This window comes from Cupressus sempervirens, chromosome 11 (genome assembly GCF_028749045.1).
Source record: "Cupressus sempervirens isolate cs-2001-9-10 chromosome 11, ASM2874904v1, whole genome shotgun sequence".
In the NCBI taxonomy this organism is placed as follows: domain Eukaryota; kingdom Viridiplantae; phylum Streptophyta; class Pinopsida; order Cupressales; family Cupressaceae; genus Cupressus; species Cupressus sempervirens.
This window is the reverse complement of record NC_143128.1, coordinates 857,651,534-857,671,225: the sequence shown is the minus strand read 5'-3', so window position 1 is coordinate 857,671,225 and position 19,692 is coordinate 857,651,534. Positions and strand designations below refer to the sequence as shown.

General features: G+C 35.2%; 1 protein-coding gene across 2 annotated transcripts in view; it reads left to right on the top strand.

The window, feature by feature from the left end:
• LOC149532225 (uncharacterized) overlaps positions 1-19,692 on the top strand; it is a 208,205-nt gene that overhangs the window by 24,438 nt on the left and 164,075 nt on the right. For both annotated transcript variants that reach the window (XM_089808523.1, XM_089808524.1), the window contains exon 3: positions 5,808-5,865. In XM_089808523.1, coding sequence (XP_089664649.1) covers positions 5,808-5,865 — 58 coding nt within the window. The remainder of the gene's footprint in view (positions 1-5,807; positions 5,866-19,692) is intronic.

The window sequence follows — 19,692 nt, the reverse complement described above, 5'->3', positions numbered from 1 at the left end:
GTTTACATTGGGACAACTCCTACTGAAATAAGAAGAACAAATGAGATAAAATGGGGGAAATTTAAAGTACGATGGCTTGGTCCTTACAAGGTATGGGAAGTTTCAAAGAATAAATCCATCAAACTATGGACACTCAACAGAAGCGAGGTCCCTAATGCAGTGAATGGATCAAAGTTAGAACCCTTATTTGAGAGGTGAAGGTTGGAGGGTTTGACCAGTCAAACTTGAAAGGTAACTTCGTGTAGGAATTTAAGTGAAAAAAATTTAAGAAAGAAAAGAGAGACATTTGTCACTGTGCAGGTGACCAAGTCACCATACGAATAAACAAGCCATTGTACAGATGATGTAGCCATTGTATGGCTTGATTATCTCTCAGACTGTTGCGTCGTATGGTCTTTTGCCAATAGACATGCACTATGCGGGTTATTAACACAAACATATTGCTATGAGAGGGAAATGTGTAGCACCATCAAGTAAAGAGGATGTTGTGGGGAAGGAAAGAACTAAAACGCCTGTTGGAAAGAGAGAAATGACTTAGAAGGTCGTCGAGAGGGTGAACAACCTTACGTGTATGGTGTTGCCAGAAAACTAGGTAAGAGTCCGCATGGTAAGGGAAAAAATAAATAAGAATCGCGTGAGGCAAGGATAGACGAAGGTTGCAGGGAAAAAAGAGGGTGTATGGTGGCAAAGATTAAAAGGACGTATGATGTCAAAGGAGGAATATAACGAACGGTAGGCTGTAATGGACACCCTTGGATGTCCCAAAAAACTAAACCAAATTGCTGAAAGGAATTATGTCAAATAGTTTGCATTCAACTTCTTAAAACCCCTTATAACTCTGGAAATCAAACGTTTATTTGTTTGTTGTGTTTCGTGCATGGAATTGGTATCATACAACACAAACAAGAAAGAAACTACAATAATATGCAAAGTGGAAATGAACTGCTGCTAATAAAATGTTATTTTCAGAATTCATAAAACCAAATACATGGCAGATTTATCAACTCACTAATTACTTCAGCAATATTGTCATAATACTCCAGCCCATGCTTACGAACTTGCTGCTACAATACTTTGTCCTCCAATCAATCCACTACCTTCATAATACTATTCTCTCCAAGCGGCATAAGCGTCGGACAAGTAGTGAAGAAGATATGAGCAAAATATCAAATCTGCCTGTAGCCGAAAATGCAATTAAACTGCCTGATAATGAAGCCAATAAGAAAGAATTCCAAAGGCCAAACCCCAAGGGAATGACGTCTAGAATGTTACAAGAGAGGATAGACGTCCTCAAATGCCAAGAACAAAGCTGCAACTCACACACCAATTTCTTCTCATATTCAACCTGTCTAATGAAGCTACAAATGCTTCCTTTTATTCTATTCCCACGGGTCTGCACAACTCATATGGGCAATGTGGGATAAAGATGTGTAATATCCCTTATGTCTCCCTTGGGTACACATCACCATAAAATAAATATTAAAGTAACACTTTAATATTTTACAATTAAATTAGACGTTACTTTAATAAAACTTCAGGCATTAAAATGTATTAGCAATCGGACTCCGAATAATGCGAGTGATAGCTCATCGGAAAGCTCTCATCGAGGAGTATCGAATCCAATCACCAAAATTGACCTGCACTGTGTCCTGCCGACTTACTAAAAATAGTAAGTATGCCTGAAACTGAGTAAATCAACTTTGTTTTGGCCCAAACTGGAAATGACTAGGCCAAAACACTCCAAGATCCCATTAAACCCTTCGTTAGCCCTCGGGACCATGTAGAACAAGGCTAACGCACACACACTTGGTCAACTGCTAAAATGGGGACATTACATAGGCACAAGCAAATACAAGTCAAGAAAAGAATAACCTGCACAACATATGCAACACAGGGCACATGTGATGCATACCACACAAATAACATTCGAGCTATACGAATGGAAGGGAAGTTGAAACAACAGGGAAGATAATAAAACAAAATTACTGAGGCAGCCCACATTTTCACAAGTGTCCACTGTTTGAGCAATAGGGAAAGAGGAAAGTACAAGTGGCCGCACTGGAAGGAAGTGAAATACTGCCGAAGGGAGAAGAGTAGAGGATTGCACACAGAGAACCGCATAAGTAAAGGCGGCCATCGGGTGAAGGGCATAAGGTTGTCAAACCAAAAGAAGGTTGAGGAGAAAACATTGGAGATAGGAGGTCAAACCATGGGGTTGGAAGTTAGGAGCAGTTTTGAATGATAGACAAATGTGATGTTGGTGTGTATACATAACCTTTTTTTGTTGCACAAAACGACAAGGAAGTGACAATTATTGATAGATTTGACAGGCAAAAGAAGTTAGAAAGACAAGTTATAGTTGCAAGCAAGCAACTCCAGCATGGACAAGAGTGCATTTGTTTTGCCATCAAGTGTGAAAGTGTCAGGTAAGGTGGATGCGGGTGCAAAGTACCAGTGCCAATGGAAAGAAGACAATCAGGCCAAAGGTACGTATGGCTGCTCATTAGAAATATGTAGTAACATCATAGACTGTAGTATTTGAAGGCTTGAATGGACTCCAATGCAAGAAGTGGTGGCAACACCCATCGGAGAATGACATGATAAAGTAGAGTTTGAGGAGAGTACAAGTCCAGTGGGCCATTCAGATGCCCATCTCCTGCATTCGAGGTCACAAGGTACCACTCAGGGTCATGATAGACACCTTCGACATGCCTTCTTTGGGACGTACCTTAAAGGTTTTATACACTGTCATAGAGTTCACCAAAGTCTTTGGTGGGCCTGGGCACAATGGGAAAAATATTGATATGAATGCAAGAAAGATGATAAGGTAAGCATAGGAGTATTGGATTAAATGGCATGCTAAAGCATTTCTTCTACCTCCAATATGCAGTAATTCACTTTACCCATATCAGTAAACAAGGACTTGCTCTTGCCTTTGCATTCATGTTTTGTAATGTGTAGTCCATTGTGGTTAAGTGGCTATTGCTCCCAAACTGTTGTTTACACTTGTCATGCTACAAGAGCTTGGTGTACATATCATCAAGCTTTGGACCAACTTTGGTGGATACAATATTGTGAGTTTCGATAAATTACTCGTAGGATCGTGATAAGCTTTTCCACATGATGACCACCATATCCTCTTCTTCCGTGTGTGACCAATGGGCCTCTAGTTTATCACATATCTCTTCAGTCTTCATAAGATTATCCTGTAAAGTCATCTTGTTTTATATCATTATTGAAAATAACATATTCTTCAGAAAAAATGCTTTTCCTTATTTGATGTTTCATGAAGATGCTTGAAATGCGTCCAAGTCTCGACAACTATCTTGCCAAATGAAACTTGTGGAAGCATGTCATCGGCGATTGATAATTTGATGATCATAGCCGCTTCCCGGTTGTGCTCATCAAACTTGCTTTGTGCCTTGCCTATTGATGTGGGATGAACATCTTTACCAAGAACAATGTGACCTAGGCACCAATACTCAAAGATCATGAGCATGCACAGATTCCACATGTTATAATTTTTGTCGCTGAAGTGTTGATTGCTTTCAAACCAAAATATCTGTCAATGATTCCATCCCTCACGCTGCAAATTGATGTAAAAAAGTATTCTTGTTAGTGAACTTTGACCAAAATCTGAGGTTGCTATAAAAAATAAAGCTAACTAGCCCATATCCCAGGAGTGTAATTTTTTTCTGTTTTTTGTTTCACATAATCAGTCAAAGAGAGCTACAATTTTGTATCAAACCCTAGCTGTTTAGAAAACCCTAGTTTGGGCATAGAAAAATCCTTAGGAAACACAGATACCCATGATTTGTCAGAAAATGACTGCAAAACATGAAACCCAAATAAAACCCTGGAATTTTGAAAACTATTGAGTAAAAACTAAAGCCCAATGAAATCCTGTGAATTTTGTAGCACGTGGGAAAATCTCAAAAAGGCTGAGAGAGTCTTCATAGTTTTGGAACTTGCACTTTCTCAGCCGTAAGAAATGGTGCCAAAACCTGACTTCTGTGAGCAAAAGCAGTCTGAAAATCATAGAAAAAGCAGGCTGCCTGGCCTTCCTAGTGAAAAAAAATGGCGTGCATAAAAGGGTTGAGGGATTTTGCAGGTGAGTGCCTTGAAATCCAGATCGAAGAATGCAGAAATAGTGTCAAAAAATGACACGAAAAGCTTAGAAGATGTTTCCTAGAAAAACCCTTCTCAGAACGAAGAACAATTGACAGGAAAGAATTGCTGAATAAATCTTTGAGGAAGCGGTGCAATCTCTGCAAAAAATGGCACAGGTCTGGAAGAAACCCTCAAGAGAAGATGTGCAGCTGTGATTACTGCAAAATATACTGCTAATTATGTACATGGGCAAAAAATTTCTGATTTTGTGGGAAAAAATCAAACAAAAACTTCAAAAAAATTCTTTTAGGAATAAACATGAATTTTTGATTGCATAATTCGGAGGTTTATTTATGACTCTGGACACTCAATATTAGTAACATAGAACTGCAAAACCCCAAAGTTTAAAATAATAAAATATTAAGATAGCAAGTGATAAATTCTGATTTCAGCGTTTTATTTTTTATGTCATGTGTTTTAAAAAGCTTGTGCATGTGTGTTATTGCACTCATAATTGTTGGTAGAATCGAAGGTTAAGTTAGTCAATTTGTTTCAAACCTTAGAGTGCATAATTAGCATGTTTTGTACTGAATAAAGAAAGGAACACTTTGAATACCTTTTAGAATGCCCAACCTTATAAGCCCTGCCTCTGTTTTATTTGTAATTTTTTTGTCTGCAATTAGACTTGCTCTGTTTCCTGCTGTTGGACATTTTTGACCATATGTGTTTGACTGTGGTTGGATATGGTAGATATGCACTTTTATTTGTCTGGTCTATACATCTTGTGTTCAGGTCTTTTGGTTACCCCCTCCATGCTGTTAGATCATTTTCTTTTGCAACTTGACTCAGGTGTCATTTTCTCAAAATGTGTTAGGCTTAAGAGCTTGGCTTTAATGAGAACATAGTAGATATTATAGATTTCTTGACTAACTGGACTGATCTGATTTCAGATCAGAACTAGTCAAAGGGGTTGTTTCAATACAATTATCATCTATAAACCTAAGGTAATTGTTATATTCATGTGAAGGATTTCTCCCCGACTAATCCTTGACTTATCATGGTAGATATGCACTTTTATTTGTCTGGTCTATACATCTTGTGTGCAGGTCTTTTGGTTACCCCCTCCACGCTTTTAGTTCACTTTCTTTTGCAACTTGACTCAGGTGTCATTTTCTCAAAATGTGTTAGGCTTAAGAGCTTGGCTTTAATGAGAACATAGTAGATATTATAGACTTCTTGACTAACTGGACTGATCTGATTTCAGATCAGACTAGTCAAAGGGGTTGTTTCAATACAATTATCATCTATAAACCTAAGGTAATTGTTATATTCATGTGAAGGATTTCTCCCCGACTAATCCTTGACTTATCATGGTACAAATTTATTTTTATTATGTAACTTTGATTCTAATGAAGAAATTAGGAAATGGTAAAAGATATTGGTTCTCAACTGCATGTTTTTAATGTAAGAATGGATGAATCTGATTTGATTCACATCCATGTAAAAAATGCTGGTTTTATGATTCTTCTATCCACATACATACAAAGTATGTTACTATATTATTTCTGTTCTTGTTTATGTGGATATACTGACCTGATTTTGGTATTTCTATTGCAAGCTGCCGTCGTATTTTAGATTTTACTTTAATATGTTGCCAACAATGTAATACTTTTTGAGCTTGTATTTTGTGTATGCAGGTTTCTTGGTACTGGTATATTTTATTGGGATTTGTTGATGTTGAAGGAAATTATCTTGGTATGCGAAGTAGATTTGTATTCATTAGAATCCTGAAAAGATTAATTCATCAATTAAGTATTTCATATTAGACACATTTTTTCTTTTTTTTCTTTTTGCAATAAATCCCAAGTACTAGAAAAAGATTATACTTGTAGGTACATTTTATTACATTGTTTTAAAAATTTCTATCAAGATTGAATTTGTTGCACGAGAACTAGTTTTCATAAATGTACAACAATAAAACTGGACCTCCATTTTTGTATTCCTTAGCTGATGTATTAAATGTGATGATAAAAGGGAAACCATTTGGGATTGGGAACCAGGGATGTAAAAATCTTTTCATATTTGTAAAGAGTTTTTAAAGTTTATGAATGAGAGTGCATATTCTATTAGTACTGATTTTATAGATATGATTTCTTGCTAATGGAGTTGGATTTTACCCAAGAAACTCCTAGAAGGACAACATATAAAAATGAACTTCAAAATCTTCTAGCTAGGCATCTTTTTATTATATCAAGTAGACATATATCACGACACCAAACAGATAGTGTAAGTATATATGAGTTATATTGTGTTCTTGTTGCTATTTGCATGGAAATAAATAGGTTTACTCAAAATACAAAAAAAAAATCATATACAAGTTAACAAAATTAGTTTTAGAACTTTGATCATAGATGAACAGTAACCAAGCATTGAGTACTAATGAAATGCAAACATTGCAAGATGTGTTGAAACTAAAGTGGTTAAACTGAAACCTTGTGTAATAAGAAATGAGATTGAAGTAGCCATTTGAAGGAAAGACTGCTCAATGAAGCATGGAGTTGATGGTTAGGGATACCTAGATTGGAGACTAATAGTGGGAAAAAAAGAAGGGCCATACAGTCAAAGCAAACAAAGTAAATAAAGCAAAGATAACATGAATCTAATGCAAGTAAGCAATATACCATAAAGGAACCCTCTTTGAGGGGCTGAAAATAAAAATAGAATAAAGTTATTGCCATTTAAATAAAAGGTCTGGTAGAAGGCAATAAATTGACTGGTCTTGTGCTCTTCACCCTATTCTGAAATTGCATATGATTGGCTAGATTAGCAAGGATTTTAGTACTTATGTAGACCTTATTTGGGTAGGATAAGGTGGTGATTAGATAACATCTGTCAATACTTATTATTGATATTCCAATTTTTTTTTAATAATTTTTATATTATTTTGCAATCAATGATGTTTTTATGACATAGCCTCTAAGAGGGATTGGAAAATGACATCGTAACATGAAAAATAATTCTTATTGTAAGGTTGGGCCAAATAATTCTTCTTGTAAGCTAGGGCTTTATTTGTCAGCATTGTGAGTACTTCAACAAAAAAATGCATTGGAAAATCAACAAAGGAAGTTTCCAAAGCCTTTGGAACACAACTAGAGTGGCTTCAAGCACTTGGATGCTTACCAACAATTGCAAGGCCTAAATATTGCTTCACAAAATGACAATTTTATTTGTTATTGAAGGTACCTTTGAAACAAAATGGAACATAATTAGAATGTAATCTTATAAATGAAGATTTCCACAAGAAGTAGAATCCTTTTGTTCCGTATTAAGAAAAAGTACATTATATCCAACCATAGGAGTGGTATTTTGTAGTAGGGGTGGAGTGAGACACCTTGGAAATTTTCTTGAAAATTTTGCAGTTGGAAGGGATAGATTTATAATGCAAATTTAGAGTTCCTTTGGTGATAAAAAATCGGAGTTACATTTCCTTTCAACATTCATTTACCAAGTGCACATTTATTTATAGGAAACAATTCGTTGGTTGACCATTCCTTCCTTAGTCTCACCTTTCAAGCCCCTCTCCCAACCCCCCTGTCTACTTCCTCCCCTGCCTCTCTGCATTGCCCTTGCCTACCCAGACCACCTTTTCCTTTGCTGATGCCAATTGTGACCTATTTATCACCCACCTCAGACGCTCTCATCGTGCCACTCCCTTCATGGACCTATCCTATCCTTCCACCATGTTCGACCTCGTCTCCACAGCGATCTGAGAGTCCTCCATCCTCTCTTTCCCGCATTTCTCCGCTCGTCTCATTGCTTGTCCCTCTCGCTCCACCTCGTCCCCAAAATTGTTGGTTCGATGATGACTTCAAGTCCTTTCATTGCCTTGTTTGTTCCACCTTGACCGATTAGGATCCCCCCTTTCCTTGGGTTAGGCTCTCCTATCGTATCTTCCTTTGCTGGAAGAAGCATCTCTTCTACCTTGAGCAGTGCGGGTCTGTAATGTCCTTGTTTTTGGCTAGTCTGTGTAGTTGATGGAGTTAGCTCATTATTACAACCCTCGTGAGATGATAGGATGATTTGGGGGTCTTGGTTGTGAACTTACTATTTTTAGTAAGTCTATTTTTGGCAGTTGCCATTTTTGGGAGTTTAGTGGATGGCTTTGTCATTTGGGCGTCTTCTGCAGTGGATGTGGTAATTAATTGCATGAATTCTTATTACTTAATTAATTATTAAAGTCAAATTATTTTAATAAAAATATTTAATTATAATAATGATATTAAGAGATATTACCATAGTAACACGGGGATGCATCCCCCCCCTTTTTGCTCCACGCACCAGGGATGGGGATGCACTGGGGACTTGGGGACTCTATTCCCTAGTTCCCAGCGACACCATCAGATTCCACCACCTCTGCTGAGGATGGGGGTCGTTCCAATGTTAATTATTTGCTGATTTGAATATTTACGTTTAATGTCCAATGTTCCAATTTAGTGCAATGTTCAAGTTTTTACTCTTTTACATCTTTATATCTTATATTGCAATACATCTTTTCATATCTAGCATCTTAAGTACCATATTTATAGTATATACAACCCCCCTGGTTCCCGTCCCCCTGCCGTCCCCAATTAAGGCCCCTTTGTCCCCTCGTCCGAGAAACTTGTCCCCCCCGTTCCCCCTTCCACCCTCCCCTGAAGGCAGTGTAACTATATATATTACTAAAAGAGTTGGGAATTTTCAAGAGTTGAGTTCTTTTGGGAAACTTTCGCAGTTTCTAAAGTTGAGTTCTTTTGGGAAAAACTTACCTATAGAAGATGCTACATGGGTGGGGGAAGAGATCTCATCGTATCTGAATCTTATAATTGCTCGAGGACAAGCAAATTCAAGAAGGACAGATTGCCATGAGCCATGAATTGATATATAGTACAAAAATATAAATGAGTTGAATAGATACATTTATTTGTGGTAAAATATACATTGCCTTGTATATATTGTTAAATTCTCAAATTATTTAAATAATAAATAATGTTCATAATAATCAAAGATTAATTATATATAATACACAATTATCGTGTAATAAATAATGTTAATAATAAATTTAATGTTAAATATATAAAAACAATATGTAATTAATAAATAATGTTAACTAGAATTGAATGATTAACAAAATAATCAAGATTAACAATATTAATTATATTAAGAGCATTCAAGGCAATAAAAACCCATAAAAGTAAATATGTTATTTCACTAATAAACTTAAAACATATTACAATAAATATATTATTCAATTAATAAATATGAAGCATATTTCATAAGAATCCTTATAGACATATATAATATTATTTACTAGAGTAAATGTTTTATATATGCTTTATGGTGTAGGGCATCAACTACAACATTTTGCTTACCAAAATTGTAAACGAGCTCGAAGTTGAACTCGGCCATGAATTCTTGCCGCCTGGATTCCTTAGGTGTTAACTTTGCCCATGTCTTGAAATATGTTGAGCTCACTCTATCTATTTGCACCACAAAGGGCACAACGAGTAAGTAATGACGCCAAGTCCTTAGGCAGTGAACTATAGATGTCATCCCCTTGAAATATCCATTAAAGTGTATACATCTTTTTGTAATAAACATAAAACATATTACAGTAAATGTATTATTTTATTAAATAAATGTGAAACATATTTCATAACAATCCTGATAAACATTTGATTCCCTTAATAATCAACATCTTGAATGGGGGCGATTTTAAAAGTAGAGACATGTGTTAGTCATCCTTTTCGGTGGAAGCAATACAAAATTGTATTAGGATCCTTCAAACAAGGACAATAAAGCCTGTATATGAAGTATCCACTCATGACTAATAAACAAAGTAGTGACAATGAATAAGCTTATGGGTCTCACTTAAAGGAATCAAGATATATTCTCTGAGGAAAAATACAATATTGTTTTTATTGGTAGTAGTTATACTGAAAATGTTTATATAGATACAAGAAATATGTAGACTGAAAAACTATCTATCTATCTATCTATCTATATATATATCTATATCTATCTATCCATATATATATACATATATACATATACATATATATTTAGCTATAGATTCTCATGACTACAAGAACAATAGGACTAACAGAGGTCATTTAAAATATAGGGGTATATATATACTGTTATTAATAGATAGTCCAATACATGGGAAATAATCAAATAGATGAAATTATGAGCTAAGATATATGTATAATATAAATAATAAATATCTAAATTTGATACTTGGATTATAGATAAAAGGAATCTGATTCCAATCTCCTATTGAGGCTTTATAATATGGGAGCTTGTGGAAGGGAAAGAAACAGTAATTTCGGCCACACGACAAGTAGTTGCCTAGATAGGATTAAGCCTGGAGGGAGTCCACTTAGAGGCTGTTTCATGCACCCTTGGTATAGTAAGTCCTCCATCTCTATCTTCTTCTTAAGAAGAAGACAAGGAGGGATTCATGCAATCTTGTAATAATCTCTGCTTGATTTGTGTTAAATATTGAGCTAAAAAAAAGCTGTCAAGAATTTTATCAAACAGTTTGTCATACAACGAGCACTTGAGACTCACGTATTATTGTTCCAATTCTTTGCTATCATGGAGTTAGAGTTAAGAACATGCCAATACTTTCAATCTAACTGGACCTTGAAGCTGAATACAGACTTATCACAATGTTATATTACCACTGTAATTTTCCTCCTGGGATATTAAGAAAATACATGTGATTTCTACCCCAGGTATTTTACCAAACAGTTCGCATGCACTAAACTGCTGTAGCTTAAATAACCCACTGTAATTGTTTACCTTTAATAATCTTTGATACCTCTGTAATAAACTCTGCTGGAATTGGAATTAAAGTTTGTTTTGGGACCAATAGGAATTTCGTCAAACACTTGGCACATAGTCCTGATTATGACATTCTGATGTTGCTGGCAAATAACTTAAATCTAGTGGGAATAACATTTATTACTGCAAACCTGTAAGTGCTCTGATGATCTCACAGAATGATACTACTATATTGTTCTTTTGTCAGATTTGAAAAGGAACAGTGAATTTAAAACTTATAGGAATTATGTCAAACAGTTGTCAATAAACCAGTTTATCAAGCACTCTCTCACAGTACTATTATCTTGTTATTTAACCACATTCAGCTGTGAACTAATTATGATAATAATTGAAAACTTATCACCAAACGAGAACAGTACATCAATATTTAATGACAGTAGACTCCAGCATTAAATGTTCTTATGCATAATATGATTTGTCACTGCATATAATAGGAAGATTCCATACTGAAGGTGAAGTTACAGAGTAAGTTTGTGGGGTACAGACCCGATTTCAAGATGAGGCACCTTGTGGAAAGCCAACAGAGATGTATTTGAAACCAATATCCACCATCATTCATTTAATGCAATGAATCAGTTATCAGCTGCCACTGCTATTAGTTCCAGCTGCCTCAAAACTTCTCACAGACTCCATCACCTGTAGTTGCTGCTGAAGACTAGGGACGTGCAGGGTCTCTTCTCCACCAGTAATAACACCCGACCTGCTAACTGGACGAAGGTGGCGTGCAAATATTACACTGTAAATGTGTGCCGGTTCTGATATACTGCAGCCCAAGCTGAGTTCAGACGTGACTCCCACTGATAACTCTATCCGACTGATAATCTTTTCTGCTGTTCTTTCCAAGAACTATACTTCACGATATAGCAATACAGACATATGTATTTGAACTGGAAGTCAAGGCGGCTATTTCAGATGTTAAGTTTTACCTTGGATAATGTGAATATCTGCTTGATGCCCAACCTGGATCACTGCTGGTGTACTGTGTATTGAGCCAACCCGCCTTCTGTTTATCTCCCACTTCTTTCATGCACTTAAGATCTCAAATTCGAACTAAATACTGTACTTTGATGTGTGATAGCTAGGTTTGCGTCTAGCTTCACCAACCTTCTAAAAGGGATTTCATCCTTAGAAGGAATCCAGTCACAAATTAAGCGACCATTAGGATTTGAAGAACTAGTTTATATTCATTCGTTGTACCAATCCCAATGCAAATGCTTTCCTTTATAACTTCGAAATGAGGAGACGTACAAACATCTTAGCAATGTGGGATAAAAGACTATTTCGTCTTTTAGTCACTTAAGTCATTTTGTCATAAAGTGACTTTATAACTTTATAATAACATTAAAGTATTTAAATAAATTACTTAAGTCAACTTTAATATCTCTTGAAATACTTGTCTAATTGCTATGCCGTCAAAAATAGGAATCTCTCCTCATAATTCCCCCTGTAACCAAATACACTTTCTAAAAATAGAAAGGGTCCATCTCCATTACCCTTGACTTACTATTCATAGTATGTATGGCAAATGGAGTCCGAATGACATTGAACGAAGGCCAAATCCATAAATCGTTGAATGTTGGAGATGAACCAATCCTTAGAAGACCCTCTAACCATCCTCATTAGCCTACGAGGATCCAATATTAGGCTAATCTTTGAAATATTGATGCTAGCAACCAATGGGGACATTACAAATCTATACGAGGAGATAGTCAAATGGCAAAGCTAAGATATCTTCTTTTTGGCTTACATTTTGTTTTTTACATCTTTAGGTAAATGATGGTTAAGAATGGAATGATATGTGAATATACTCGAGAAAGATCCTTGTACTAATTTATGGATTCTAGGTCAAATAATGGGAAGGGGTCATTTCACCCCCTTTGTCAGTTTAACGGTCTATAGTGTCAACTTTTAATTTGTTTCAAGACTTAAGTCTTTTTGAGTCTATCTTTTGTGTGTGGGCATTTCTTCACACATCAGTAACTTCATCGATTTTGATAACTTTTCAATCCTCCAAAATATTCCTTGTTCAATGTTTTTTTCAAGTGTGTCGATAAGAAACTGTGATGACCCCTTTTTAACCCTTTGACCTAAAATTCAAAATTTGGGCATAAGTTAGGGAATCATCCAAAATTAATGCAAACCTATGACCATCATTGTTATTAAAAGTTTGAGGAGATGAGCATTTCATTTAATTTACTTAGTTTATTTGGAAGATTTCTTCTTATAGTACCAGACAACCTTCTTTTTCTTGGTTAAGATCATCTCAAGATGGTAGAATTACGGTGTAGAGGGCATGTGAAACAAGCTCCAAGCGGTTCCGACAAGTGCTCGAAATTACTCCGCCTTTCCCCCCACCAACTCCCTATCTCAGGATTCCTTAACTCAGATGAGGGTAAGACTTTCTGCACTATAATTGGAAATGCAATCCAGATGTTCTTAAAATCTTTAAGAATATATATTTTGTTATAATATGCCAGTATTTTCTTTAATGCAATGTTTGTTTATATATCATATGTTCATATCTATACTGATGTATATTTTGTCATATATATATATATATATAGATGATGGATATTGTGAAATTCCTCTAATCTTTAAAGACAGCAAATATTTCTCTTCTCGCATTTTCACTGAATATATATTAGATTATAAATCTGATTATATAATATGTTTTTTATTGCACATACTTTCACTTGTATTTATATATATCAGATTAAACTTCTGAATATATATTTTATTTCCCACTTTAATCCTCTCTTTCAATCTGTAACTGCTGTCTTCTTTTCTTACCCACTACACACTACTAATTTTAATTCACTGCTTATTTGCACATACTCACTCTTCTTAATCTTCTTGCACTTATTATTCTGTGATCTGTACATTACTCACTTCACATATATTTCATTCTTTCACATATGTCATCCTTATTCTACTTATAAATTTATAATATTCACAACTCCAACCTCTTACTTTCTTTCATCACTTTATTCACCGTTCATTCCTTTCTTTTTCAATGATATATTCTATATTTATATCTTGTCAAAAGTTATGTCTCTTCTCCAAGAGAGACATCCGCTTGGATCTCCTAACTATAATCTAAATCTTTTAATTACACTTCGTATTAAGATCTATTTTAATCCATATTCACACTCTTTGATATATCTAACCTTTGTTCCTTTGGTGATGACAGTAATCTTGTTCTCGTGCTAGTGCTGCCTTACGTCTCCAATCCTTTACCAAACTTGTTATATATTTTAATTATAATATATTTAAGATTGGCTAATAAGATTTAGCACTAAATATATATATGTTATGCATTATATTAAATACTAATATGTTTATAATAATCAGATTATAATAATAATAGATTTATTATAATATATTTATTTAGGAATTCTTCTATATTGTTTTACTAATACAATTATTAATATTATATTATACTATTTTCATAATACCATGATATATTAATTGTTATAATCTTATATTATATCAATTTGATAAATATATTTAATAATAGATTACAATATTTCTGTATTTATTATTATTTTAATTGGTATTATTCATTAAGTTCAACCCTAGAAATGGGGGACATTACAGAAACGTGATTACAATCTGTTTGTACTTCTAACAGTGGTCAAGATTCAAGTTCAAAGCGAAGTCTTGGGGAAGAAAATAGTATGGGTAACTAAAGGAGCTTCCAAAACCAATGAAAGGACTCATAAAGTTCACACAAAGGTGGACAGTGCTGAAAAAAGAAGGGTTTGGGGATCTCAAACTGATTATGTGCCATGTGAGTAAAATGTGAGGTTTTAAAAACAAGTCTAACCTTTGGCGAGGATGTCAAAAGGGATCATTTTGACGATAATACCTGGTAAAGTGATGGGTTAGCAAAACTAGTTTAACCACCTACAAAATTATCAAACATGACCTTTTTGTTGAGAAATGCTCGAGATGAAGTTTAGAAACAAAATAATGGGGGTGTTGGTGATGATTTTAGTGCCTGTTTAACCACCGACTATTATTTAGCCTTCCAGCCATAGACAATACCTGATTATCTCCCCAGAGCTGTTTCTCCATAAAATAGATAGTGTGTACTGCTCGTTATGTTTAGGAAAGGAAGATTTACACTTCCTTTATATCCATTGGTGGTGCCCCTTCACCAAGGGTCCGCACTATTCCAAGATGGCCCAAATATAATTATATTAATATATAACTCATATAATTAATTTGTATAATATAATTATATTACCACAATAAATATAATAAATTTTATTATCTCAGTAAATATTATAATATAATTATCATATTACTAATTATCATTATAATTATTGTGATATATTATCCCAACCTTTATGTTATCTATGTCAGCCTTAAGGAATCTGACCATAGGTACAATAACATTTCCAGTTGGTAATATAACTAGTTCGCTAAACCAATTAAAATACCAACAAAGTAAACAAAAAAAATCAACAAAGTTCAAAAAGAAAAAGGTCAAAGTTTTCAAATAGAAAAGAAAGTGGTGAATAAAGAAGTTTTCAAAGCTCATCAAATTACCAATGAGGCACACTAAACTGCTCAAATTTCCGTCAAAGGAGTTAATTTCAAAGTCAACGAAAACTTAAGAACTAAGAATGAAAACACATTGACAAGATTGGTACTCCATAGTCCAAACCAAGAAAATTATTGACAAGAGAAAGAATGAATGAAAAGTGAAGTGTGCAGATGAGAAAAGAAAGGTGAAAAGTAAGAGAAGAAAAGCTCAGGGAAAAACAAAGTCAAGAGTGGTTAAAACTACAGTATGGGGACATCCTTTCACCTGCCAATTTCAAGGTGGAGCCCAGTTTTTAAATAAAGTTCACTTTAATGATATTTTAACTCAATTATTGAGTATATTATTAATTCTTTAAAATGAAAGATTTAGTTACAAAAATTGAAGGTCATCTTCTGGCTATTTATTGTAAAGTTTTCTAAAAGCAATGGATTCAGTTCTGGATAGAGGGAGGGTATTTTCAGTTTGAAACATAATTCTTGTATAGGAGCAGAGTAGTCTATGAGTTACTTTTTTCTTTTCTATGAGCTATTAAATCTGTGTGTTTATGCATGGTCTCTTTGACTGCATATTTGCGTTTGAGTTTTTGCAGTTGTTCTTTGCTATTTTTCTATTCGTGAATTATGCATATGTTTACTATGGAATTTCTGAAGGGGGATGAGTGAGTCTTATTCTTGTTTATCATTTATGGGCATGGGTGGATAATCTTTGTGTTGTTTACCTTTGTTCCATTCATTTCAATTTCAAATCATATCCGTGTCATGCTTATGCATAGGTGTTATTTTTCCTTCCCAATATTTGTTTTAAAAATACCCCAAAAGTTAGATTATATCATATGAGGGAGATGTATCTCCACAATTTAGAGTAAAATCACTAATTTAATAGCGATTTCTCCAAAGTTGTTAGTCGTAATTAGTTTTTACACCTAGGCTAAATTGAGTCAAATTATTTATCTTTTTGAAACAACAAATCTTTTCACTGACATTAAGCAATATTGATTAGTTAGCAATTAGCCAGTTTTCATGTTTCATTAAAGGCTAATTGGTGTCCTAGGGAGAACTCAAAAGCCTATGGGAAATGAAGTATAGGTTTGAGGACTCAATTAGTTCCTTTAGTTCTGAAAAGTATTGTCCTTTGCCATCCTTGTTGTGGAAACATCATGGAATTTATTAAATACTTAAATAGATTTTCCATGGGAAATGTGAGTGAATCACGCTATATTTGTGTAAAGTTGCCTTGTGTCCCTCATAATCAGCTACTTTGCTAGCACATACCTCCAAATAACTCTGCTAACTTTTTTTAAGGAATACGTGTTCAAGTTATCATTTACAAAATGTTATTACACATACAAAAACATGAATGGATATAGAATCGCACAGTTGGAGTCCATATACACTGAACCCCATAACATAAAATATAGAAACAAGAAAAACTACGATTTTTTTTAATGTCTTATAACTTATTCATGTGCAAGCTGATAAAGGTGCACTTGAGGTAGCTTGTTTACGAGACTCTCTGACGACTGGAGCAATGCCCCTAATGCAGTGGCTAGATTTACTGTCTCCCTCTTCTTCACTTGCCCCCTTGCAAGAAATGGTGTGGAAGGAGTCTTTTAGGTTGAGGTACATGAGACTCACCCATAGGCTTCTTGTAAAATAACTTGGATAGAATAAGAAATCTTGGAGGCACAAAGATGGTTTGAATTGTAGGATAATTTGGAATAGCATAAAGAGAATTGACCATAGATACCCATAGTTATAATGTGCTCACAAGAATAGAAGTTGTTCTACTAGTGCATCAACTTATAGACATTTTAAGTAAATTGTTCTTAGGAAAAGGTGGTAATGTAAAGTGAATACATCATTTTCTAGATATAATGGTCTTGCACGAAGGTCATATCACAATTGTTTCCTAAAACATAGGCTTTGTCAATTGCAAATAAATATTGACTATGAAATATCCTAAGCTACGAAATTTGCAGAATTCACAACCACACAAATTTCACAAACCAAAATACAGCTCTTATTTGAATTAGAAAGCTGCAGATAGAATATGGATATTAATTGCATGCCCGAAGATAACTTTCCTTTACATACCAGAACCGACCCTATCAGACAATAACAAATACCCTTGTGAAGATCGTAACAATCAGATTTGTAGACTTGATGCGCTCAAAAGGTGCTGCTATTTTATTTAAAGTTGATCCTAAACCCTTCAAACTGTTTCCTGAATAATTCTTTTCCCCTCATCCGCCTGAAATTCATTACCAGCAGTCTGCTCTGTATGTAATTCAAGGCACTTGATTGCTGTAATGAGTTTGCTGAGTCTCCTGGGGTTTCGTCCAGAAGATTTTCCTTCTAGGGGTTTCGTCCTGAGAAGTTGCACACAAATTGCAGATTGTAAAATAATAATAACTTGGCTCCATCCCCCTTCCAAACCCATAGTCGAAGCCTTTAAATAAAATCTCCAGCCCATAGAAGATTTCTCATTGGCAACTTAGGCAAATATTATAAGTTGTATTAATTATTAAATGACCCCCACATTTAGTTGCCTAGGAGAAACAACTTAATAACTTGAAATGGCCCCAACTTAAGTTATATCTTTGAGTTATAATTTTTAATCTCCCAACATTAGCTTTTTGGGCTAAGTCATGCATTATTTAATTATCCCCTTTATTAATTGATTAATTCTAGCCTAGGGAATGAGGATGGCTAGAATTTGACTCTCAATGGCCTATCAAAAGAATGGGGACATTACAGTCCTCCCTTCCCGGAATTGCTGGTCCTCCAGCAATTGCAAGCTAGGATGCTGCAATATCTCTTCTCCTTCCCAAGTAGCGTCTTCAAGAGGTAGGTTCTTGCACTTGATTAAATACTCTCGGATTATTTTATTTCTTAACCTCCTCTCTCTCCAGTCTGCAATACCTTCAGGGACTAAAACCAACTTCCCCTCTTCATCTAAAGGTGGCAACTCAGGAGAAACAACTGTATGTTGACCTAAAGCCTTCTTGAGGCAGGAAACATGAAATACATTATGTATTTTGCTGCCTTCTGGCAACTCCAACTCATATGCAACCTCTCCTACTCTCTTCAAAATCCCGTAGGGCCCATAAAAAGGTGGTTTCAACTTTTCCGCCCTGCTTATTTTCATTGTGGACTGTCTATATGGCTGCAAGCGTAGAAAAACTAAGTCTCCCACTTCGAAAGTCCGCTCAACTCGGTGCCTATCAGCATACATCTTCTGCTGGTTTTGGGCATGTTGTATGTTATCTTTGAGTGCTTTGAGAATGTCTTGATAGCTCTGCACAATCTCCTTAGCTCGTGGGACCTTACTGTCATCAAATGCTAAATCCATAAATGATAAAGCATCATATCCATACAAAGCTCTGAAAGGTGACATGCCAATGGACATGTGATAGGTGGTATTGTAGCAATACTCACCAAGATAGAGCCACCTCACCCAAGTACGTTGTTGTCTCGACACATAGTTTCGCAAATACCCTTCGATCCACTTATTAACTATTTCTGTCTGCCCGTCTGTTTGAGGATGGTAGCTTGTGCTGGGTGTCAATTCAGTTCCTACCAATCTGAACAATTCTTGCCAAAACATACTCATAAATCTGCTATCTCTATCACTTACAATGGTTTTGGGTAATCCGTGCAATCTGAAGATCTCCCTGAAAAATAACTTTGCAATCTAAAATGCTGAGGAGTCAGTAGGGACAGCAAAGAAGTGTGCATACTTAGTGAGCTGGTCAACTACCACAAAGATACAATCTTTTCCCTGCACACGTGGTAGTCCGGTGATAAAATCCATTGATACCCCTTCCCATTTCTGCTCAGGAATCGACAAGGGTTGTAGTAGACCCGCAGGAAATGTGTGTCCTGACTTATTTTGTTGGCAAATCAAGCATTCTCTAACATGTTGGAGTACATCATCCTTCAATCCTTTCCAGGTAAACCTCTCGCGAATCTGATGATAGGTTTTGAAGAAACCTGGGTGTCCTGCCATAGGTGAATCATGTAATGCCTCCAATATTTTCTTCTTCAGTTTGGAACCAGGTACAAGATAGATTCTATTTTTAAAATAGATAATATCATCCATCACTGCATATCTATCATCCTGCACCTTACCATCAACAAGTTCAC